The sequence below is a fragment of the Primulina tabacum genome, chromosome 11 (genome assembly GCF_025594145.1).
Source record: "Primulina tabacum isolate GXHZ01 chromosome 11, ASM2559414v2, whole genome shotgun sequence".
NCBI classification, from domain to species: Eukaryota; Viridiplantae; Streptophyta; class Magnoliopsida; order Lamiales; family Gesneriaceae; genus Primulina; species Primulina tabacum.
Genome location: NC_134560.1, coordinates 36,752,929 through 36,780,017, shown reverse-complemented (window position 1 = coordinate 36,780,017; position 27,089 = coordinate 36,752,929). Strand labels below are relative to the sequence as shown.

At 37.5% G+C, this 27,089-nt stretch overlaps 2 protein-coding genes across 3 annotated transcripts in view; both read left to right on the top strand.

Moving 5' to 3' along the window:
- LOC142519404 (flavonoid 4'-O-methyltransferase 3-like) overlaps positions 1–2,612 on the top strand; it is a 52,565-nt gene extending 49,953 nt beyond the window's left edge. The window contains exon 3 of the transcript XR_012813767.1: positions 2,584–2,612. The gene's annotated coding sequence lies outside the window, so the exon portion shown is untranslated. The remainder of the gene's footprint in view (positions 1–2,583) is intronic.
- On the top strand, positions 1,320–27,089 carry LOC142519405 (flavonoid 4'-O-methyltransferase 3-like). Of its 2 annotated transcripts, XM_075622410.1 has the most exons (3): positions 1,320–2,097; positions 2,232–2,376; positions 26,814–27,089. In XM_075622410.1, exons 1-3 carry the CDS (start codon positions 1,327–1,329, stop codon positions 26,966–26,968), a joined length of 1,071 nt encoding a protein of 356 aa, XP_075478525.1. In that variant the 5' UTR covers positions 1,320–1,326; the 3' UTR covers positions 26,969–27,089. The 2 variants fall into 2 exon arrangements, with proteins under 2 accessions (XP_075478525.1, XP_075478524.1); XM_075622409.1 differs by lacking the exon at positions 26,814–27,089 and having other exon boundaries at positions 2,232–2,554.

Below are 27,089 nucleotides of genomic sequence, written 5' to 3'. Positions count from 1 at the left end.
ATTACCTTTTTAGATTAGGGAAACATGGCAATTTGATTTGAAAACACTACGATCAGGCATCACCATGGTTCCAAAATAGATGTTTCCGGTTTCAATTAAGAGTAGGTCTCTTCTGAGACGATCTCACGACGAATGAACCATACCGATATTTACAATAAAAAGTAATATTCTTAGCATAAAAAGTAACATTTTTTCATTGATGACTCAAATAAGATATCCGTCTCACAAAATACGATCCATGAGATAGTCTCACACAAGTTTTTGCCTTCAATTAATGGTGAAACCGGAAATGTACTATAAGTTAATTTGCTATATATTTTCTTAATTTTTTATTATTAAAATTATAAGTTTGAGATACTTAATTAATGAGAAGACAAAAATAGATCATTTTTTAATTAAATATTATAACAAAAATCTGTCATAGTAAATTATTAAAAGATTTGTTCATTTACCCAATAATCTCACATAATCAATTCATAAGTTATCTATTTCACACACTTTCATATATTATTCAAAAATTAATGCAAGAAAATCGATATTTTGGATGCTTGCTTCTGAGCACCCATGGGTGTCGTGGGATGTTCGCGTGAACATATGTTATTAATTTAATGTTTTCTGCGAGATATTCGTGAAAACATCTCACGACACTCATGTGTGCATGCCCATCAACGAGTGTCCAGGATATCATATGTATGCTAGATTCAGGTGCCACTCTCAAATCTTATGTTACTTATTCTGGTCATATATTTTATATAAGCGTGATTCTATCAAATCTTATTCACTTACTTTAGTAATCTATTTAATAATTAGTTAGGCCATGTCTTTTTTATATCAAAAAACATGACGAATTACGGTCTAGATAAAATCAAAAGTGAAAAATATACGAATTACAGAACTAAAAATAAAATTCACAGTAACACGACCAAAAATAAAAAAAAAATGCAAGTTATTTTACTTATAAAAATGCAAATTTATTGTTAATAATAACAGAGGTGAAAAAATTACAAATTACAGGACTCTCCATAAACATAACCTATTTTTCTATTTATAGGCCGTTTGTATGTATTCATTTTCAAAGTTTGTTTATTATTTCTGAATAAAGAAAATAATCATAATTTCTTAGCCTCCAATAAAAAATCAAGATATACGTTAATAAATTTTGGTTTTTTTCCTTTTTGAACAAACGTGGTAAATTTTTATCAGACATACATGGAAATTTTAGCTCACACAAAATAATAAATTGTGTCTCCTTTACTTCACTTCTATTTATTGTGTGTGGTTGCATACATTTTCTTGCACACAGCAAATAATAAAGAAATGTAAAGGATGGAATCCAAAGCCAAAACACAATCACCACTCCAAGAAAAAGAAACACAAGCTGCCCAGGTGGATATATGGAAGTATGTATTTGCTTTCACTCCAATGGCAGTACTAAAATGTGCTATAGAACTCCAAATATCTGAGACCGTTGAATCACATGGCGGATCCATCACGCTCCCGGAGCTATCCGTCGCCTTGCACTGCTCCTCCTCTGCCCTCCACCGTATCATGAGATACTTGATCTACCACGGTTTCTTCAAGCAGACTCGGATTATTCGAGACGATGAATCATCACTCTGTTACACCCAAACGCCACATTCTCGATTGCTTTTGAAAGATGGCATGGCTGGTCTCATCCTGCTCGAGAGCAGCCCCGTGATGCTCGCCCCGTGGCATGGCCTAAGCGGACGTGCTATGCTGAAAGGTTCTTATCCGTTTGAGGCCGCACATGGCGGGGTCGACGTGTGGAAATATGCGGCAGCAAATCCTGATCATAGTAAATTAATCAATGATGCAATGGCATGCCATGCTAGGTTGGCTGTTTCAGCAATCGTTGATCGGTATCCTGAGGCGTTCGAGGGGATCAGTTCTTTGGTGGACGTTGGTGGTGGGGATGGGACGGCGCTTAACGCCTTGGTGAAGGCTTGTCCCTGGATTCGAGGGGTTAACTACGATCTCCCGCATGTCATTTCTGTCGCACCGCATCGTGAAGGTGTGGAGCATGTTGGTGGCGACATGTTCAAAATGGTTCCCAAGGGCGATGCCGCTTTTCTTATGGTACGTTTCTCCAACATATATATTTATTGATACACATAACAAGTTGCATGTATGTATAAAATATAAATAGAGGGTGTAAACCACAAATTAAAACGCTTATATTCTTGATTTTATATATATATATATATATATAGTGGGTGTTACACGATTGGAGCGACGAAGAATGCATTCAAATACTGCGAAATTGCATGGAAGCGATTCCTAGGGACAAGGGGAAGGTGATCATCGTGGAGGCGGTGGTCGAAGTAGGCGAAGGGTTTGATGATTATAGCGAGGTTCGTTTGGCGTTGGACATGGTGATGATGGCTCACACGGAGAAAGGAAAAGAAAGAACTTGGGAAGAATGGGGATGCTTGTTGAACGAGGCTGGCTTTACAAAATACACAGAGAAACGCATTGAAGATGTTGTATCTGTTATAGAAGCTTACCCATGACATCCTCATTGCAAAATTTGGTCAAAAGTGTGTGATGTAATAAATTGTAAAGTTGTGGTGAATTCACATCCACCAAATGTAATAATTATGTTGTTATTTATATGTTTAATTTTATTATCTTAAAATAGCTTTTCTTTTTTATTTCCTTTTTAAAGGTGAATCACTTCGCATTGTGCTCATTTTTTTCCATCTAAAATTAGTAAAGAGCATATTCAACAAACCCTAAAAAAATTATTACATTTTGATCTTTTATATTTGTCTCTTTACCATTTTTGTCATTAATTTAGATGACTAAAATTATAAAGAAGCTAATACACATGACCACAAATACAAGTTTCCCTCAAAAACTAATGAAAGTGAAAATTTGAAAAATATCGATATCCTGCCAATTTGTCTTAAATAATTGTTGATTTTTCGAATTTTTGTTTAAAAATTACAAGAATGGACAGATTATAGAAATTGTCTGGGGAGGACAAAAAATCCACCAAAATATTTGGCGATAGTGTATACAATCGAAAGACAATGATGTGAGATATTGTGCATTTATCGCTTGCATGTTTATATTCTTTATCGGGGTTATTCAAAAACCAAGTGGGCGGATGGGATTTCTTTTTATATAATTAAAAAACATTCCATCTGCCAAGTGGTTTTGAGGATTGCCATACTTTTGCAAAACCATTTTATGTTTCTAAGAGATAAAATTATAATTTTGAACTTGTATGTTTGATTGTCTAATTTTATTTGAGTAAATCTATTGTGAGATGGTCTCACGAAGTTTTATCTGTGAGACGGATCAACCCTACTGATATTCACAATAAAAAGTAATATTTTTAGCATAAAAAGTAATATTTTTTTATGGATGACCCAAATAAGATATCCGTCTCATAAAATACGACCGTGAGACCGTCTCACACAAGTTTTTGTCATTTTATTTTTTGTGGTGTATATTTACTTATTATTATTATTATTATTATGAGTGTTGATATGTCACCGCACACATCAATATCATCTAGACACTAGGTCAACGAAATATCGATGCCAAATTTGCATTAATGTCATAAAGATCACTAAAATTGTAAAAAAATAATAATAATAAAGATAACAAACTAAAAATGTATTGACAACATAAATGATCATAATCACAAAAAAAAAACAAATATACAAAACCGAAAATAAGATTTTCTCTTTATAATTCCTCTGAAAAAATCCCATAGCAACTTCATTGGTAAAGACAAAATGAAGGAAGCAGAAACAAAAGTACGAGCACCACAAAAATGAAGAAGAAGTATGTACGAGTTGATATATCGAAGTATGTGGATGTTTGCTTTCACTTCAATGGGAGTACAAAAATCTGCCACAAAACAGCTATAAAAAATAAAATAAAAAAATGTGTCGGGGTCCAAACATCGATCTGGGTTAATGAGATGTTAGCAAGAGGATAACGCGATCCAATTTTAATTTGATTATGTTATCTTAATTTTGGACAATTGGAACTAACATTAGGACATTGCTCCTAAGCCACAACAAATCCATCGATCACAATCCTTGAGACATCCATTGCCCCTTGATGTTCCTTCTTCACCAATATTCCACCGTATCTCACACCATGGTTAATTTCTTCCAGCAAACGCCGACCAAAGGGAAATGTAATTTTTAAATTTAAATGATATAATTTCTTTAACTTAAATGATTTCCGTAATACTATCTTTTCCTTGTTAATTTGATTGTGTATAATATCTTATGAGATTTTGACTTTCTAGATAATGAGATATTTATGCAAATATTATCATGATATGGTATCGATGTTTATATATTATTTAATAAGCGTTCACGTATTTCAAGTACGGTTATATGATTATTTCGATAAATTATTGAAATTTGTTAGAGTGAGTCTCATGTGAGACCGTCTCACGGATCTTAATCTGTGAGACGGGTCAACCCTACCTATATTCACAATAAAAAGTAATACTTTTAGCATAAAAAGTAATACTTTTTCACGGATGACCCAAATAAAAGATATGTCTCACAAATACGACCCGTGAGACCGTTTCACACAAGTTTTTGCCGATTTGTTAATATGGTATGTATGCAAATTTATGCTTCTCTTCTATTTTATGTGAAATATTTAATTTTTACATGCTACAAAATTAATATAGTGTATTTTTTTTTCTTTGTTTTAGTTCGTGGTTGTGCACTCTACATACTTCCAGGAATTATTGGCAGCCAGCCTGTCGTTGTTTCTTCTACTGCAACCAAAAAACGTATAATTTCTCAAGCGATGCAAAATCTTGTCAATGCTTTTCACCCGGGCTTTAGCCCAGGTGGTCCAAAATTTTTTCTTAACAGTCTACGGGAAGCAAAAGCTAAATATGAATCGACGCCTGAAGGGAATGAAGCTCCATCATAATCAACTGAAGAGACTCCATCGAGATCTGAGTCTGGATCCGAAACAGAAAGGACTGATACTGACTCTGGTCAGGCTGCCAAGTCTGACGATGATGTTGTTACAGCGGTTGTTGGCATTGATGTTGACAACACCCTGGACAACGTTGTTGATGAAGACTATGATCTTGATACTGCATTCTCCAATGCATTCTACTCTGAGGCTGCTGTGAGTCAATGGCATCTATATGCCCACCGTGAATTTTTGGAAGAAAAGAACGTAGATGCTAAGGTATATGAACGGTACAATGTATTCTTGTTCCTCTAGAATCGACAATTCCTCTCAACTGTCAGCTTTGCTCTGCCTTATGCCAAGAGACCAGTGCGAGAATTTTATTGCAATCTCACTGATGCAGTCGGTGATGATGCTTCAGCACGTTATGGACGAGTCTTCCTGCGTGATGCCATTTACCAATTCACTCTGGCTTCTATCAATGAACACTACGGCACTCCAAACATCACTGAAGACAACCCCTTGTTGACAATGATGAAATCTCAACCGTACTGACTAGAGGTGTCATCACCAAGTTCCCTGTTCGTCCACATCGCTTGGCAGCTGCGAAGTTAACATCGTTCTATTCAGTCTTCCACAAGACGGCCATCCGAAATTGGACCCCCTCATCAAATACCACCGTGGTTACCAGGCCTCAGGATTTTGTTCTGTACGATATTGGTACAGGTAGAAGATTTGATTTTGGCAAGCATGTATTTCTGACGATCCTCCAATTTGCTGAGGGAGGACTCAAGTCTACACGGCTCCCCTTTCCCTATCTTATTTATGGTCTTCTTGAGACGCAAGGGTTTGACAGGGAGGAAGAGGAACCCCTGGTTAAAATGGGGAAATCACTGAAAATTGTCCCCGCATTTTTAAAAGGCAATCGGAAGGTAGATCTTCCTTGGTCTGCTGCAGATGTTGCACAGGAGGATGACAAGAGTGTCCCCTCATCCACTGCTGGTGTTGCCTCGGGTGTTGGCAATTGGCAACACCGCTCAATCTTCCTCATCTACGTCTGAAGACTTTATCAAACTTACCACTTCGAAAATACATGCACAAATTACCTTCGGACTCCAACAGATTCAACAGGCTCATGATACCATTTCCTTTGCAACCCAGCGGATCACTCAATCCAATGCCACAATCGCTTATTTTGAAAATCTGATCGCTGACTACCGGCTTCTTCTTGAGGTTGGAATTCATTCTGGCCAAAAAAAGGGAGTGCCAAGTGATGATAATGATAAGGCTGTTGAAGCTTCTGCAAATTAAGATTGCTGATTTTCTTGATTGTTCGGTGTCTGATTTATGTGTTTATCCTTCCTTCATGCTTGTGTTGAATAAAAGTGTGTTTACTATGTTGAACTAACATGAATTCAGGGGGAGATGCATTCTCATAACTCAGGGGTAGTTGCGAACTGGTTAATCATCTCTTTTGGAAGTTTTTGTCCATAAATGCAAAAAAGAAGGAGATTGAAAGGAATTGTGTATTCCTAATTCAATTTCAAATTCAATTATTATTTTTATTGTTTTCATTTCTAGACTAATTTATTCCTCTGTTTCCTTAAATATAGATAATCCTATTTTCGGGAATTATTCAATATACTTTGGGAACTTATCCATAAGATATACTATACCTTGTGTCACGCCCCGAAACTCGAGATTGACACCGGCGTCGTTTAGCAATCACACAATTGAAAACAACAAGCCTTTCGTAGCACAGTATAAACCGAAACCAGTTTATATATCATAATATCGATGAAATAACAATTGTCTTTGTTAGAATTAAATTTATTGTGGAGATGCTGAGGAAAAACCAGTAGATGTTGGATTAAGTACAAAACCAGTAGAACCAGTAGATGTTGTAAACCAGAAGTACTTGTATCGCGCTAAAACCTGCTTAAATAATTTCTTAGCTAAAACCAGAACTAGAAGGATACAAAATTCGAAATATACACTAACAGGATCTTGCGTATCTCAAAGTCTCTAAATATTACCGTTGATCTATTAACGTGATACCAGCATTTATTGCTTCATTAAATGCCATTAAATGCTATACAAGAACATTTAAGATGGTATATCATTTTTGGTATGAACTGCGACTGATTACTTTTAATGTATTCTACAGGGTCCATTTTAAGCAATAAAGCTAAACCACCAAAAAGAAAAAAACCGTTCAGTTTTTTAACGTTGAATAGAGCCTATATATGAAGATGAAGGATTTTGTGAAGAATAATGAAGTATTGAACAAAAATCTGAATTGAAAAACATCATTCGAGCATTATTAGAACTTTCAGTTATCTAAAGAGCTCAACACTGTAAAAGGCAGCACACGCTTCATTGCATACTGTTGATCATTGAGATCATATTGTGCTAGCTACTTCAGTTATATCTTCTTAAGCTATTTATTTCATCAATTCATTGATAGAAGAATTTGTAACTGGAAAAGAGTCTTTTCCAGAATTTAAGATCATTCAAGAAGTTGAGTTGTAAAGCTAAGAGTTTCAATAGGCGAAGGGCAAGTCCTATTGAAGTGGGTGTGTACAATTGTTGTGTTGTATTCACCAAAGTCTTTTAGTGATACCTTCTGGAAACAGAAGAAGGGGAGACGTAGAAGATTCATCTTCGAACTTCCAGAAACAAACATTGTGCCATCTACTGCTTTTCGGCTTTATCATTTTTCACCCACTAACCAACAGATCGTTTTTCGCACATTATCTTGTGATCTGCCGGTCTTTATACTTGAACAAGAATCGTTAAAATCTCTAACAGGATTTTAGCACATCATTCGAAAGAATTTAATAAGTTGGCCATTGAGTTTATTCAACCCCCCCCCCCCCCACCCCCCCTTCTAAACTCAACCCGATCCTCAACAAGTGGTATCAGAGCAGAGTTATTCTTGTTCTGAAAAATATTTAATAGACATGGCTCATTTCAGCAAAGTTCCAATGTTCTCAAAAGAAGATTTCGATGATTGGAAAATCAGAATGCACGCTCATCTTGCGGCTCAAGATGATGACATGTGGTATGTCATCACTGATGGTCCATTAAAGATCTTAAAGCCAAATCCAGCTATTGCTATCACCGAAGGTGCACCTCATATGCTTGAAAAACCAAGATATGAATGGACAAGTGAGGACAAGAAGAAAGCCAATCTTGACAACGTTGCGAAGGACATTTTATACAAGACACTCGACAAAAATACCTTCAGCAAAATCAAGATGTGCCATACTGCCAAGGAAATCTGGGAAAAATTAATTCAGATCTGTGAAGAAAACGAAGAAACAAAGGAAAACAAACTGTCTGTAGCCAAGCAGAAGTTTGAGAATATGAAGATGAGGGCTGGAGAAGCTATGAATGAATTTGATGAACGATTCAGCAGCCTCGTCAATGAACTCTCAACTCTTGGGAAAGACTTTGGCAATAGAGAAATTGCATTAAAGGTAATGAGAGGCCTACCCAGAGAATGGGACGTCAAAACAATGGCAATGAGATCTTCCAAGGATCTCAACAAGTTAGAACTGCACGACTTGTTCTCGGATTTAAAGGCATATGAGTTTGAACTTGAAGTTCGAAGTGGAGAAGAGCTCTTAGCAAATCCACCAACCAAAGCTCTCGCAGCTACTGTTAACTCTACTACTACAGTTGCTCCAAGCTCATCTTCTGCTACTGCTTTAGAAAACACTTCTGAGAGAAGTGCTGAACAAATAAGCAATGACGCAATGTCATTATTTGTTAAGAAGTTTTCCAGATTCATGAGAAAGAATCATAGAACATTTCAAAGTCCCAACCGCAATTTCAAAAAGGAATCATCACCTAGTGATATGGCATGCTTTAACTGTGGAAAAGTTGGACACTTCATTGCTGATTGTCCAAAACCAAAGAAGGATGACCAGAGGAAGAAGGGTGTCAAACGCAATGATAAAAAGACCAGAAGAGACAGGAAGGCAATGGTTGCAGAAGAAAGTAAGTCCAAATGGGCAGACTCAAGTTCTGAATCTTGTGGTTCTGAAATCCATTCGAGTGAAAGTGATGAAGATGAGATCAAATGTCTGATGGCAAATACCGATTCAACCTCGACATATGGAGAGGTATTTGACTTTGATTCTGATGAATTTACAAGCACTGAGTTAGTCAAAGCATTACACGACATGGTAGAACAGTATTCTAGACTTTCTCAATCATTCGAGGAAGTTAAGATCGAAAATCAGGACTTAAAAGATCAGAACAGTAAGTTAACTTGCTTGCAAGTAGACAGCTATAATGATTTACAAGTTGAGATGAGTAAATTAAAAACGGAGAATGAAAGAGCAAAAGCAGAATACCAGAAGATGCTTTCTGAAAACCAGAAGTTATCACTACTGGTAAATGTTTGGAACAAGTCCTCTATTTCACTGGAAAAGATGCAAGAATTACAGAAACAATATGGAGACAGGAGTGGTCTCGAATTTTGTAATAATGAAGGCACTTCTGAAACGAATACTAAGCCAAAACTGGATATGTGCAAAGGGAAGTATATTCACTTTGTGAAATCCAGTGTGGTACAGAAACCAGAAGTACTTACTGCTTCAGTAGAAAGGAATGTAAATCAGATGAACAAAAGGATGCATTATGGTCTGGGTTATGTTGAACCTAAGGAAAAAGTTGACCAGAGTTCTAGAATCAGAAGAGGATTCAACTCAGGAAGACAACCTCCTGTGAAGGTTAAAATCTACCAGTACTACAATTCTAGACCTGTTCAGAAGAGATACAGGCTAGACAACAGAAACAAAAGGGAAGAACAACATACTAAGATGCACAATGTTAGAAACAACAGACCCTCTGTTGCACACACCTCCATGGATACCCGAAGTATAAAAATTGTACAAATGTGGGTTCCAAAGGGACTAATAAGGCTTGGACCCAAATAGATTGGGTACCAGATACTAAAATTTGTGCTTGCAGGAACAGGTGAAGAAAACCAAGATCAGTAGCTCAACATGGTATTTGGACAGTGGATGTTCAAGACATATGACTGGACAGAAAAGTCTACTATTAGAAGTAGTAAGTTGTGCTGGACTAGAGATAACCTTTGGGAATAACTCAAAAGGTAAAACCGTGGGTAAGGGTAAGATTATCCATGGTAACATCACTATTAAGGATATGCTCTTAGTTGAAAATCTTTGTTATAACTTGATCAGTATTAGTTAATTATGTGATAATGGATTTTCAGTAGCATTCCAGAAGCACACTTGCACGGTTAAAAATGCTGATGATTCTACTGTTATAACCGGAGTAAGAAAAGGCAACACCTATAAAATCTCATGGAACATAGATCATATCATTGCTCCTACATGTTTAGTTGCATCTCTAAGTAATAAACACTGGTTGTGGCACAAAAGATTGAATCATCTAAATTTTAAGTCTATCAACAATCTCAAAAAGCAGAACTTAGTCGATGGATTGCCAGACATAAAATTTATTAAGAATCATGTATGTTCTGCATGTCAACTTGGTAAGCAAGTAAGATCTAGCTTCAAAAATAAAGGCAGCAAATCATCCTCAAGATGTTTAGAATTATTACATATGGACTTATTTGGCTCAATCCCTATCATAAGCTTAGGGAGAATGAGATACACCCTTGTTGTTGTTGTTGTTGATTTCTCTAGATTTACTTGGGTAATTTTTCTTGCTGGAAAAGATCAAACCAGTAACCTCCTGATCAAACTTCTGAAAAAGATTCAAAATGAAAAATCAGTTTCTGTCATTAGAATCAGAAGTGATCGAGGTACTGAATTTACTAACAAGATTCTTGAGATATATCTAGATGAACAGGGCATTCATCATGAATATTCAGCTGCCAGGACGCCTCAACAAAATAGAGTAGCTGAGAGGAGAAATAGAACACTTAAAGAAGCTGCTAGAACAATACTAGCAGATGCAGACATCTCTCAGCGCTTCTGGGCAGAAGCTATTAATACAGCTTGCTACACACAAAACAAAACGATGATCAACAAGAGAAACAATCAGACTCCGTATGAAATATGGAAAGGAAGTAAACCGAACGTATCTTACTTTCATGTTTTCGGTTGTAGATGTTTTGTGCACAATAATGGCAAAAATCATTTAGCTGCTTTTGATTCAAAATCTGACACTTGTTTATTTCTTGGATATTCAGCAGTTAGTAAGGCTTTTAGAATTTTCAATAATAAAATTCTTAATGTTGAAGAATCTATTCATGTTGTCTTTGATGAAGACAGCAGTGTTCCCGAGATTACTAACATATCTAATTTAAGTAAAAGATTAGACAGGGTTTATCTGGAATTAGACAGTGAAGATGAAGCAGAAGCAAGTGTCAAGGATATTCAAATCCAGAACCAGACATTCACATTCCAGAACCAGCAGCTGATACTCCAGAACCAGCAGCTGACATTCCAGAACCAGCAGTCGATACTCCAAAACAATCTACTGCCTTATATGAAGACAATCTAAATCCTTTTATTTGGAGAAAATCTCATCCTCCATCTTTGGTAATTGGAAATCCAGCAGCTCCACTAAAGACTAGAAGACAGATGATAAATGAATACATGCATGCTGCTTTTATTTCTCAAGATGAACCAAAGAAGATTGAAGAAGCTCTTCTGGATCCCAGTTGGATAGAAGCTATGCAAGAAGAGCTGAATCAATTTGAGAGGAATAAAGTTTGATTTCTAATACCTAGACCTTCTCACCAAGCTGTCATCGGAACTCGGTGGGTATTCAGAAACAAACTAAATGAGGAAGGAACAGTTGTAACAAACAAAGAAAGACTGGTTGCACAAGGATTCAGACAAGAAGAAGGAATAGACTATGATGAAACCTTTGCACCAGTAGCTAGGCTCGAAGCTATCAGAATGTTCTTAGCCTTTGCTGCTTTCAAAAACTTCAAAGTATATTAAATGGATGTAAAGAGTGCGTTTCTTAATGGTCTACTACAAGAGGAAGTCTATGTTGAACAGCCTCCAGGTTTTTCTAATCATTTGTTACCAAATCATGTTTTTAAATTATATAAAGCATTGTATGGTCTGAAACAAGCACCTAGGGCTTAGTACGACACACTTTCACAATTTCTCATTAATCATGGTTTCACCGTTGGTACTGTAGATAAGACTTTGTTTACCTTAGCCAAAACAAACACATATTGTTAGTTCAGATTTATGTTGATGATATCATATTTGGGTCAACTAACCCCAAATTATGTGCAAAGTTTGCTAAGTTAATGCAGGACCAGTTCGAGATGAGCATGATGGGAGAATTAACATTTTTCTTAGGACTTCAAATCAAACAACTTGATACTGGAATCTTCATAAACCAAACTAAGTATACAAAGGAACTACTGAAAAAGTTTGGGATGGAAACATGTTCCGCAGCTTCCACTCCTATAAGCTCATCTACTAAACTTGATAAAGATGAAGGGGGAATTTCAGTAGAGGTAACTCAGTATCGTGGTTTGATTGGTTCATTGTTATACCTTACTGCCAGTAGACCAGATATCATGTTTTCTGTTTGCATTTGTGCTAGATTTCAATCAAACCATAAACAATCACATTACATTGCTGGTAAAAGAATTTTAAAATATCTTAAGGGTACTCAAAATGTAGGCCTCTGGTATCCCAAGGACTCGTCGTTTAATCTTATTGGATACTCAGATGCTGATTATGCAGGATGTAAACTGGATAGAAAAAGCACAAGTGGTTTTTGTCAATTTCTTGGTGATAGGTTGATCTCCTGGTTTAGCAAAAAGTAGACTTCCATAGCCACGTCTACTGCAGAAGCTGAATATCTTGCTGCTGGAAGCTGATGTTCTCAAATACTTTGGATACAGCAACAACTCAAAGACTATGGAGTTCAAACCTCTGAATCACCAATATTTTGTGACAATACCAGTGAAATTGCTATATCACATAATCTAGTACTCCATTCCAGAACTAAGCACATTGATATCAGACATCATTTTATCAGAGATCATGTGCAAAAGAAGAACATTCGTTTGGAATACATTCCTACTGATCAGCAAGCAGCAGACATTTTTACAAAACCTCTGCCTGAGAATAAGTTTTCTTACTTTCGAAATACACTTGGATTAATAGATTTAACTTGATTATTTATCATCATCTATATTATGGCTTAACTTTTCCTCTGTGATTATTCAGTTTTTAATTTTGCAGAAGGTAAAAGCTGAACGATAGAGATAATCAGTAGACATAAAATTTCATTAAAAATAATAGAAGCGGGGGCGTACATTTCTCACTTTTGTTTTAACGTAAACTCTCCAGAATGCCAACCAAGTGGTCAGCTCTCCAGTAGAGGTACGTAGAAACTCCTCTGAAAAAGCAATCTTTTTCAGAGTCTTTTGCTCCTTTAAGAGCATGGGAAGGTAGACGCCACCATCAGAGACGACGTCTGCACTATCAGCACTATGGAGACATCGATAATATTTCTTCATCATTAACAACTCCTTGGTGGAAGATGCTCGCCCACTCTCGAAGGAAGACTTAAGCTCCTGGATTTTAGTCCAGGTAGCAAGTGTCTTCTTCAGCACTTTGTCTTCTATTGCTTTCTTTCTTGCGACGGTCACCTCCCTCATAAACTCATCAGCCAAATCAGGACTATTATCTCTTGCCATTTCTCTTAAAGAATGATTATCTGGTTTACCCCATGTTCATATTTATAGATGAAAATCATGCACCAAAGCTCGAGAAAGTCTTGACTACAGTAGATATATATATGAAACATCCCATATCAAGCTATCATCGGTTCAGTTACCAAGTATTTTCATTTAATAATTGCACTAATTTAGGTAGAACTTTATTCTGATCTTCTGTGATTTTGTGTCAGATGCAGAAGGTATTTTGTCTCATTAACAAAACAAGGTTTTCTTCAGTTTCCAGTAGAAGCTATCATAAGACGACTTACTTCCTTCTGAACTTAATCATTTATTCATTTTATTCTTCTAACATTGAGTTGTTTGCAGAAAGGAATAAAGGAACATCAAGTACTTCAACTGAAATTTTATTAGAAATTTTCCAGTACATTAAACAAAGCGAAAGTTACAGAAATCTCAAGACAATCGAAACGTCTTCTGAAATTCTAGACTAATCAAGCTTATGTCTTCAGTAATATCAGCAGCTTGTAGTATTTTTGCAAAGTACTTCAGCAGAAGAAGGAGAGTCTTTTTCGAAAAGAATCCAGCAAGCTTAGGTCTTGCAAAGAATCTAGCAAGCTTGGGTCTTGTCAGCACTAATATATAATCAGATACTTTACAGGGCATTATAGATGATATTAGCATTATCGATCCACCAGCACTCTCTTATTGCATTAGCATGCTTCTGGAAGGGATCGATGCTACATATCAATCTCAATGAAAGCAAACAATCTTTTTTATTGTTAATATTACAACTCCAGGAGTATGATCCAAGGATCATTATGTGCAGAACAACTTTTTCCAACATCTTCTTAGAAATCGCAGCAAGCTGTCTTATGAACATTCTTGCTTCTGCTTCCGGATCAGTTGTTACCTCTTCTTTCATTTGATTTTTATGTTTACTTAACCTTGTTTAACCCTTGTAGGTATTTATAGTGATATTCAAAGGAGATAAGGATCCTTGCGACTGTTCAAATTCAACGGTTTAAATTGAAAGATTGCCAAGAGTCGTTTAGTATTTAATATCCATTACTACTGCATTAATTGAGGGGGAACATCTTTATGGCATTTATATTAGAAACTGATTTGTCCTTTCGATAAAACAATATACCTACCAGAAGTTGTTGAAGTGCTGCATTTGTTTCAGCATCTTATCCACTTCCAGTAGATATTATCATAAAATGACAAATCAGCTTCTGTTTATTTAGCAACCGCCTCGGACAGCCCGCCAATTTTTAAAATATTTTAAAATGAGTAGAGTAACTGACACTTTTGCCTCTCTCTCTTCTAACACATCGACACGTGTCCCTATGTTCACTGACGGCTGTATATTTTGCTTTAACCGTTCATTTTCTTCACTACGCATTACGAACTCAAATTATTTCCTTGTCTCTACTGCTTTTTCGCATCTACTGCTAACATACTTCTATTCTCTTTCAAATTTAGAAATGGCCGCAGCATATACGTTGAATGCTTATCAGGTGAATTTTGCTTCTGTTCTCACTATTAAGGATGAGAATCTTGTCAAGATGTTCAAATCATTGGAAAAGTCTGGGCTTCGAATATTCTTGGAATCGCCTGCTGTTATCTACAAGTCTGTTCTTCTGGATTTCTATGCCAAAGCAGAAGTTGTGGAATGCAAGATTACCTATACACAGGGAGATGCATCGATCTCTATTGATGCTGCACTTCTGGGTTCCACTTTCTTCCTATCGATTTCTGGCCTTTCCGAGCTCTCGGACATTTCAAAGGAAGACACGTCCATCGCCTTGACAAATTTTTCAGCCACTGGAGAAGAACTTTCACCCTCTTACTTCAAAAAGCTACTGTAAATTGAGTACCAGGTACTCGCTGATATAGTAGCAAAAGCCTTGTTAGTTAAGGCTGGAACCTTTGACAAACTAACAAAAGAAAATGTTCAAGTGATGGTGGCCATCACATCAGAAAAGAAAGTGGATTGAGGACGTTTTCTGTTTCGCATTATGAAGGATATGATTCTCAGGAAAAGTACTGGATTTGCTGTACAAATCAGTACAATGTTGAAAGATGCTGGTTTTCTTGGAACAGCAGAAGAGGATGGCTCTTCGGTAACAATGACTGATGCTGATAGCGTGCTTGCTTTAAGGCCAAAGCTAACCGTTGGTGAGTTTGTGGCCATTAAGAAGGAGATTGGAGAATCTCAAATTGAGGGACAGAAGAAAATTAAACGAAAAAGAGTTGTGGTCTTGTCTGATTCTGACAAAACAGAATCTGGAGAATCAGCAGCACTCACTCATCAAGCTTCACTGCCTCCCACCCCAGCTAAGAAGAAGCCTCGCACAACAATCCGTATCAAGAAAACAGCGGTTCTTTCTGAACTGGAGAATGTTCCTCTCCGCCAAGTTTTTCCATCTGTTGTTTCATCCACCAAAGCCAAACCTATTGAATCAGGGCCCTCATCTGCTCAAAGCTTCAGACCAACTTCTAGTTTGGTCATTCGAGAATCAGCTACTGGTTCTTCTGCTTTTAAACCAGTAGTCTCTGCCTCTTCTGGAAAAGGGAAAGGTAAGATTACTGAGTTGTCTGAATCACCGGTGGCTCCCTCCTCAATCCAAACAGTAATAAATCTACATCTGGAAGAAGTTGAGATCTCAACCAGAGAAGATATGAAATTTTTTGACGATTGGCTTAAGGTACGAGTCTACCACCCAATCACATTTTTGAAAACTACTGGTGTTTATGCTCAAACAGTAGAAAATGAGAAAAATGTTTTTGATGCTACCGGGACACGAAATGTGATAGAAGCTATAAATCGTCGCAATTACATTCTGGAAAAATTCAAAATGCAGAAGATGGACACTGTTCTGAAAACCTTAAAGTCAAATTTTGACTCTGCAAGTCCTACTGCTTTTCATGACCAGAATGTCATTCAAATTTTGTCGGAGCAGCTGACAATTATTTCTGAACAAATTGCTGATAAGGAAAAGGCCTTTTCTCGGCCTCCAAAGTTCAGTCTCACTTTTGTCTCCGCAATTTTGAAGAATCAGACAGTTGAGGAACCGACCAAAGCTTCTCCTGAAGTCAAGGTCTCTAGTACTCCTGTACCAGTAGAAGTTCCTACTCAATCTTCATCTCTGATCTCTGTACATGATCTGGCCTCTGTTGATGAGGTAATCGAATCGATTATGCCGACCCAAACAGCACAAGATAAATTGCTTCAAGCTATTCCTACTACTACTGATCCTTCTCCAGAATCTGCTACTGCTACTGCAACTGCTGCTGCCAGTGCTACTATTATGACTACTGCTTCATCGTCTCTTCCAGCACTTGAGCATTTTTCAGAAGCTCACCAAGCTGATATGGCAATTTTGTTGCATACTTCACCCTCTGTTGTTGAGCCACAAGCTGTATCTGTACCTGCTGCTGTTTTGCAGCAACCAGACGAAGGGCCAACAGAACAGTCTACTGCTTCAGAAGGACCTTCTGCTGGACCAGAACCAGCTGTTACGACTCAAGCAGAAGCTGCACCATTCTCTATTCCTTCTTTGCAGTCTCCTGAGCGCATTGCCCGAATGGAGGAAATTAGACAAAGATTGCAAGCAAGGACTCCTTCCCCAGCTACGGAACCATTTGATCTAGAATTCCAAATTGATGCTCTCCAAAGGGATCTTGTAAATCTTTCAGACTTAGTCAAGCGGATATCTTATGAAAATGCCGCCGAATTTCATGATGCTCAATTATTTCGAGAACGCATGTCTAAGGAAATACAGAACACTGTGGAATCTCTGAGTAAAATGCATGCTGAGACCATCGTCTTTCGACAGGCCATATCCAGAAGTTCCAGTCAGATCGCGCTTGCTCAATCTGATATATTTACCAGGATCACCGAGCATGATGAAATGTTTCGATCAATCTCCACCACCATGGACCTAATGGATGCCAAGATTGATTCTCAATCTCAAACGCTCACTGCTATTAATGATCGAGTTTCTAATCAGACTCCTTATCTGGAGATGCTGACAAATGGCATTCACAACTTATCTGGGAGAATGGATGAATTACTTGCTAGGGTCCTTCTTGATGATGCCAAAAAGGGGGAAGACGATAGAACTGGAGCAAGTAGCAGCAGACCAACTGGAAGGGATCAAAATCCAGATGAAGCCATCTTCAGGGATATTGGAACAAACTAATTTTTCTTTGTGTCTATGTGATTTTCTCTGGATATAAATTGTTTTGACTATCTAATCCGTTCTTATCTCTATTTTACTAACCCATAACATCTAGGTTTTGGCATCACCATAAAAGGAGAAATTGTTAGAATTAAATTTATTGGGGAGATGCTAAGGAAAAACCAGTAGATGTTGGATTAAGTACAAAACCAGTAGAACCAGTAGATGTTGTAAACCAGAAGTACTTGTATCGCGCTAAAACCTGCTTAAATAATTTCTTAGCTAAAACCAGAACTAGAAGGTTACAAAATTCGAAATATACACTAACAGAATCTTGCGTATCTCAAAGTATCTAAATATTATCGTTGATCTATTAACGTGATACCAGCATTTATTGCTTCATTAAATGCCATTAAATGCTATACAAGAACATTTAAGACTGTATACCATTTTTGGTATGAACTGCGACTGATTACTTTTAATGTATTCTACAGGATCCATTTTAAGCAATAAAGCTAAACCACCAAAAAGAAAAGAACCGTTCAGTTTTTGAACGTTGAATAGAGCCTATATATGGAGATGAAGGATTTTGTGAAGAATAATGAAGTATTGAACAAAAATCTGAATTGAAAAACATCATTCGAGCATTGTTAGAACTTTCAGTTATCTAAAGAGCTCAACACTGAAAAATGCAGCACACGCTTCATTGCATACTGTTGATCATTGAGATCATATTGTGCTAGCTACTTCAGTTATATCTTCTTAAGCTATTTATTTCATCAATTCATTGATAGAAGAATTTGTAACTGGAAAAGAGTCTTTTCCAGAATTTAAGATCATTCAAGAAGTTGAGTTGTAAAGCTAAGAGTTTCAATAGGCGAAGGGCAAGTCCTATTGAAGTGGGTGTGTACAATTGTTGTGTTGTATTCACTAAAGTCTTTTAGTGATACCTTCTGGAAACAGAAGAAGGGGAGATGTAGAAGATTCATCTTCGAACTTTCAGAAACAAACCTTGTGCTATCTACTGCTTTTCGGCTTTATCATTTTTCACCCACTAACCAACAGATCGTTTTCCGCACATTATCTTGTGATCTGCTGGTCTTTATACTTGAACAAGAATCGTTAAAATCTCTAACAGGATTTTAGCACATCATTCGAAAGAATTTAATAAGTTGGCCATTGAGTTTATTCAACCCCCCCCCCTTCTAAACTCAACCCGATCCTCAACAGTCTTTACAATACCGAATTAAATAAGACGACAGAGTTTTAATGCGGAAACATAAATCTAATTAATAACAACTTAAACATAATCGATTTCCTTGAACATTCACCATCCCCAAAACTGCTCGGATTCTTCCTCCTCAATCTGTTCTTCGGTTAGCTTATCGGGCTTACGTCCTAACTTCTTACCAAATCTCTTAGATATACAAGAATGCGTAGCGCCACAGTCAAATAACACATAAGCAGGCACTTGCTGAAAAAATATGGTACCTGTCACAACATCGCTTGCATCACCTGCCTCCTCCTGCGTTATGGCAAACACCCTGGCATTTGGTTTGTTCTCCCGTGGTTTATTGGCATTCGCCCCTGAGCTCGACCCGTCTCTTTTACCTGGTCCAGTTGTTTTGTTGCTGGCGGCTGGACAATCTGCCATACGGTGTCCTGGTTTTCCGCATCCAAAGCAGACGCCGCTGGCTCTACGACATTCTCCCAGGTGTCGTAAGTGGCAAATTGGGCAAGGCTTAATGGCCTGGTAACCTGAGGCAGCCGAAGGCCCTTTAGATGGTTCACCGGAATGGTTCGATTTCTTGAACGGCTGACTGCCATGAGAGGACTGATCATTCATAGGCCTTTTGTTCCTAATCTCCTTCTCTCTGCGCTGGATATCAGCTTCAGCTCGGATAGCTGCGCCCATCAGGTCTGAGAAGTTCGCAGGTTGGTAGACTGCCAAAGCCGACTGTATTCTGCTGTTCAAACCCTTTTTGAAGCGGTGTAATTTCAGAACTTCGTCCGCCATGATTTCCGGAGCATAAGATCCTAAGGCGTTGAACTGGGAGGTGTATTCTACAACTGACATGTCGGGAGCTTGACTGAAATTCTCAAACTCACTTAGTTTTTGCAGTCTGAACTCGGCGGGATAATACTGTTTCAGGAAAGCTTCCTTAAAACGTTGCCACGTGATTGGTCCTGCAGCTGTCACGGCTGGCGAGATTGCTTCTCACCACTTGCCTGCTCGATCTTCCAGGAAAGGCACTATCACGTCCCCTTTCAGTGCATCCGGGACTTCCAATAGTCGCAACTGAGTCTCCACGCTTTTTAGCCAAATTTCGGGGTCGGCATCCCCACTGAAGGTTGGACACCTGTTTTTGCGGAGGGATTCATAATGGAACTTGACTTCATGCTGTGGTGGAGGTGGTGGTGGTTGATTGGCATTCGGGTTCCCTAACCCTTGCAGTGTTGTTGCCACAATCGTGGCTATGGCCATCAAGTCTGCTTGATTAAGACTGAACTAAGGTGGAGGTACGTTGCCTTCTTCGTTGGCATTGTTGTTGTTGTTGTTGTTAGCGTAACGGGGGTTGCGATTTTGTCTTGGTGGTCTACCGGCCATTTCCTACAAGTTAAACGCTTCTAAGAATTTGACGTGCATAACGACAAAATTGGATAAATGAGTTATGCTAGCACAACTGAAGTTAATAAGTAAGAATAAATTGAATATAGATGAACGACTGAGATAAATAAATAATCATACTTTTATTAATTTTCGAACGTAAGGATACAACTGAATGAACAAATCGTACTGAAGAAAAGAAAATGTAGCAACCATGGAAATAGACTACTAAGAATGGTTCACTAAAATGCTCTAATCCGCTATCTCTCCATACCCCATGGCCACGTCAGGTGGGGCTTCTTCCTCTTCGGGATCTTCAGGCATCTCTGGGTCTAAGAACTCTGCAAGCTGCATCTGAAGACTCTGATTTTCCGATTCCAATTCAACAATCTCTTCCCTGTGGGTCAGAATCTTTCCTATCACGTCATTCAATTCATTTCTTGCATATGCGCAGTTTGCTTTATTCTTCTGGATGAGCTCCTTCTCCTTTGCTTTCCTTTCGTCTACCTCCTTGGATAGCCTCTGGTTATTCTCGGATAATTGCATGATCACATTCCAAGACTCTTCAATTTTTTTCTTATCCCTCAGCCGGGCTTGACGGGCTTCAGACAGTTCTATGGTGCGTCTGTCCAATTCCTCCTTAGCTTGCTTGGCTTGACCCATCGTTATTTGTAATGACTCTCGCAGTTCGCAGTTATGTTCCTTAACGAGCTCGAACATTTCAAAGACTTCATCTATCCTCTTTTCCGCTGCCATCAGCTTGGTAGTCAGATTCTCCACTTGATGCCTCCTCTCAAGATTTCTAGCTCTCAGCCTCCCGATAGTCCTATCCTGGTGTCCTATAGCCAATTCCCTTAAATGTATAGCAGCCTGAGCGCGGGTGCGATGCTGGTGGTGATCCAACTGAATAGTCTCCCTATGGGTAATCGGGGCTACTTTCTTACGGGCAGTGACATGAAAACGAGCCATTTCCTGGAAAATAAAAATGGAAATGCTCAGAATCCGAAATAGACAGTATATAACAAGTGAGAATATGCAATATATATGAAATTTTCGAAATTTAAATAAATATATATTTTTTTTCCAAAAATGAAAAGTTTGGAATTTGACATATGGCTTCGAAGCATATGTCGAGAGGATTCTGGAACGATTGACGGAATCGAATTCGGAATTTCCTACGAGAAGTTATAGGGTCTACGAATATTTCCTAAAACGGCAAAAACGACGTTTCGGAGGCCTAAACGAAGGATTTTTGCGATTTCAGCCTGGTGCTCACGACTTTAGGGTCGTGAGTCTCGATCTTTGGGCCGTTTCGGAGGGGGTAGCATCGGCCTCGAGTCAAAATTCATCCGAAAAATTTTCTGTTTTTTTTTCCCAAAAATCGGCTTTTCCACTCGGATTATGAACCGGCGGCTCTGATACCACTTAAATGTCACGCCCCGAAACTCGGGATTGACACCGGCGTCGTTTAGCAATCACACAATTGAAAACAACAAGCCTTTCGTAGCACAGTATAAACCGAAACCAGTTTATATATCATAATCTCGATGAAATAACAATTGTCTTTACAATACCGAATTAAATAAGACGACAGAGTTTTAATGCGGAAACGTAAATCTAATTAATAACAACTTAAACATAATCGATTTCCTTGAACATTCACCATCCCCAAAACTGCTCGGATTCTTCCTCCTCAATCTGTTCTTCGGACTTACCTGGGAAGGGTTGTAAGGGGGGTGAGTATTTGGGAATACTCAGTAAATGGGGGACTTTGAACACAACATAACCAATTTAATAACATTTTCGAAACATATCATAAACGTACAGCATGCTTTTCATAATCGTAACGTAAATTCCATAACGTAATAACACTGCGATTTTTCACCTTTAACGGTTTACTGACGTCAGTCCCTAAGTTTTAATCCTCTAAGGGGGCGAGGCCATAAAACAGTTCTATCCCACTGTTAAGGGCCATATGTTGGAATTCCACCCATTTTCAGGGAATCCTCACAGTGTCAAACATAACGTACCAAAATTTCGTAAAAACGTATAGACGGAACGACGGTGCTCGACCGTATTTTTAAAACAACAAAACCGAAAATTTTCACATATGCATAAACCGAAATTATAATTTTTAAAACAGCCCACTTACAGTGTATTTTCTTGCTAAAAACGTGGATGATTGGCTTCGGGATTTAGATCGTTCCTCGCTCCTTGTCCGGGCAGCGCTTCGGTTCGACTTTAAGGCTAATGTTGGGGCGATATTTGGGCAGAGTTTGGCTATAGAGAGGCTGCTGAATTTCGAGATTTCAGCAAGGGAATTTCAAAAATCTTGAGTAGAGAATGAGTAGGGATGATGGAGTATTTATAGTGAGGGAAAAGGTCTAAATTTGGCACTCAAATCATACCATAATTCATGCCATATCTCACAAATTTAACTCTAAATCCTTGCCCAATTTCGAAAATTGAGTTACCTAGGTTTTGAGGTTTTTTTATTCCCTAATCCATTGCTCTTGATTTGGCTAAAAATATGGTTGCTAGATGGGAAGGATTTTGAGCAACCCTTGATGATTTGCTTCCTTTTTATCATGTATCTACCCATCACAATATTTAGTCATATAATCTTGTAGGATTTCGAAAATGCTTGTAATATAATGCTTCAATCTTCTAGATTTTGAGGGATATCTCAATCTTGCAAATCCCCTTCCCAAAATTTCGAAATTTGCATGCCTTGGTCCTAATTGGATTGACTTAAGATTCCAAAAATCAATTATTTTCCCATATGTATATCTTGTTTAATACAATAAATCAAATCTTAAAATTTCCATATAGTTCTTGATTGCATGCAAAAAAAATCGGTTCTTACACCTTGTGTAGAGTTTGATTATATTTAAATACTTGTTTCCTTGTTGATAGATACGAGAGGATCTATGAAGATCTAGGTGAAGAACCGATACAAATATATATATATATATATATATAAAGGGGATCGGTTATTAAGAAAAAAAGAAGAGAGAAAGAATAATCTGCAGTGCAAAAAGCTTTGATGAACATAGTTCGGTGTTGAAGATTTACACGAAGAGTTTAAGTGATTGTTTCGCGTAATCACGTGTTGCTGATTGGTGTTGCCAACTCTTGAAGAACAAACACTGACTCTGAGTGTTGATCATCTAGTTCTTGGTGTTTCTGATTTTAGTTTATGCATCTTGGTTTTAATGTTATTGGTTGATATTTAATTCTTATATTTAATTCTTTAGTGTGTCAAGAAATTTAGTGTTTGATTATTTCACTAGTATTGGTTGGTGTAACCTGATTACTTATTTTCTAGTGAATTTCTTGCCATGAGGCATCGCATAAGTATTCGTACTTGTTCATAATTTAATTATGGTCTCTTCTTATTCATCGTATTTATATCTGCTTATTAAATGTTAATTTCCGCTGCCGTGTTGTGTGCTGGTGTGTTGTGAACACCTTAGCACAACACTAAACTTCTGATACATACTCAATATATTATTTTCCTGTAAGTTTATGCACAACAGCCCTTTCGGTCATAAAGATCACTAAAATTGTAAAAAAATAATAATAAAGATAACAAACTAAAAATGAATTCGACAACATAAATGATCATAATCACAAAAACACAAATATACGAAATCGAAAATAAGATTTTCTTTTTATAATTCTTCTAAAAAAATCCCATAGCAACATCATTGGTAAAGACAAAATGAAGGAAGCAGAAACAAAAGCACGAGCACCACAAAAATGAAGAAGAAGCATGTACGGGTTGATATATCGAAGTATGTGGATGTTTGCTTTCACTTCAATGGGAGTACAAAAATCTGCCACAAAACAGCTATAAAAAATAAAATAAAAAAATGTGTTGCGGTCCAAACATCGATCTGGGTTAATGAGATGTTAGCAAGAGGATAACGCGATCCAATTTTAATTTGATTATGTTATCTTAATTTTGGACAATTGGAACTAACATTAGGACATTGCTCCTAAGCCACAACAAATCCATCGATCACAATCCTTAAGACATCCATTGCCCTTTGATGTTCCTTCTTCACCAATATTCCACCGTATCTCACACCATGGTTAATTTCTTCCAGCAAACGCCGACCAAAGGGAAATGTAATTTCTTAATTTAAATGATGTAATTTCTTAACTTAAATGATTTCCGTAACCGACAACACCCGTCGGTAAAGTAGCGAAGGTTCTTAATCCGTCGCTAAATTAACGACGGTATTTAAATTTAGCGACGGTTAAAAACCCGTCGTTAAATGTCGCAACAGTTTAAAAACCGTCGCTAAAGTTTGCGTAAAAATAAAAAAATTTAACTTTAATAAATTCATAAATTTTAAAAAAAAATTACAATACAATTATGATAAATTGACTGATGATTTTAACTAACACTTAAAAAATAAACCAAAAATTGAAACAAAATAATGTATGTAAATCAAAATTAAAATCGTATAAGAAGGAAAAAATTTAAGTGTTAGTGAAGTTGTGTGGAAGAAAGCGGAACAGAAATCGGGTATTTATAGAGATATGCGACTATTAGCGACGGGTTTCTATGAAAACGTCGCTATTAGCCACGGTTAAGATATAACCGTCGCTGATGTAATGCTATTAGCGACGGTTAAAAAACACCTTGGCTAATAGCGACGGTTTTGTATTATACCGTCGCGGATTGCAAATCGACGACGGTTGATGGTATACAATCCTTAAAGTTAGCGACGGTTTAATAAACCGTCGCAAAATTTAATGTCCGCAGCGTGGTTTTGATGCCGCCGTTAATGTATATGTTATTAACGGTGCGCATTTAAAGCACGCTGCGGAAGCTAATTTAAAAATTCGCACCCATTTCCCGCAGCATGCTTTTAATGCACGCCGTGAATGCATAGAGTATTAACTGCACACATTATTGTACGCTGCGGATAGTATATAATATTACTTTTCGCAGCGTGCTTTTAATGCACGCTGTTAATGTATATGTTATTAACGGCGCGCATTTAAAACACACTGCGGAAAGTATATAATATTTACAGCACACATAAATACACGCTACGGATATTACTTTCCGCAGCGTGCTTTAAATGCACGCCGTTAAAAGTACTATTCACATGTGCTTTTAATGCACGCTGTTGATGATGTGCTGCGGAAAATCATTTTTCTTGTAGTGATGGCATGTTGAAAGATGGCATGACTGCTACACCCAGACACCGAAATCTCGATTGCTGTTGAAAGATGGCATGGCTACTCTCATCCTGCTCGAAAGCAGCCCGGTGATGCTCGCCCCGTGGCATGGCCTACACGGACGTGCTATGCTGAAAGGTGCTTATCCGTTTGAAGCCGCACATGGCGGGGTCGACTTGTGTAAATATGCGGCAACAAATCCTTATCATAGTAACACTATAAGAAATTTCAGAATCAACAACACTCATACGACAACGGTTTTAACTAAAAGCGTTGTTAAAAAACTTTTTAACAACGCTTTTAGTTAAAACCGTTGTCGTAGATCATTTTTTAATTATAAAACCGTTGTCTTTTGGGGGTCAAAGACAACGGTTTTTAGGGTCAATGACAATGATTCTGTAAAACCGTTGTCTTTGAACGTTTATGACAACGGTTTCATGAACCGTTGTCTATTAGCGTGTTTTTTTGGACAATGGATAACGGTTTTAGAAAATTGTTGTCGATTAGCGTGAGTTTAGAATAAAACACAACGGTATTTAGCGACGGTTTCCTACAACAGTCGCTATTATTAGCGACAGTTATAGCCAAATCGTGGCCAATTTCAAATTAGCGACGGTTTAATTTCAACAGTCGCTAACATTAGCAACAGAATCAAGTAAAACAGTCGCTAATTTGAAATTAGCGACGATTTAGCTATAACCGTCGCTAATATTAGCGATAGTTTAATTTCAACCGTCGCTAACGTTAGCAACATAATCAAGCAAAACCGTCGGTAATTTGAAATTAGCGACGATTTAGTTAGAATCGTCGCTAATATTAGCGACGGTTGTAGGAAAACCGTCGCTAATTTCAAAAATTCGATACCGCCTAAAATTCCCTCCATTTTCTTCCACCACTCTCTATAAATACCTGCAAATTCGCTCCATTTTCTTCCACTTCACTTCACAACACTTAAAATTTTTCTCACTTACACGATTTTACAACTTCACAACACTTAAAATTTTTATCTCTTACACGATTTTACCACTTCACATCTCTTACACGATTTTACCACTTCAAAACAATTAAAAATTTTATCTCTTACACGATTTTGTCACTTCACGACACTTAAATTTTTTTATCTCTTACACGATTGTACCAATTCACAACACAGATTTATTAAATTAATAAATTTTTTTATTTTACCTAAAATATTAGCGACGGAATTCATGTATAAATCATCGTTAAGTAGGGACGGTTTTGCACATGGTGATGACGGCTCACACTGAGAGAGGGAAGGAAAGGACTTGTAAAGAGTGGAGACACTTGCTAAATGAGGCAGGTCTTACAAAACACACCCAGAAACATATTAAAGCTATTGTATCTGTCATAGAAGCTTATCCATAATGGATATCATGAAATGACTGACCGTGGTGGTTCGTGATTTGATTGTATTATTGTCGTGGGAAGAATTCTATTGTTCGAAATGTAATAACCTTGGAATCCAATGTCGTTATCTTCAATGCTC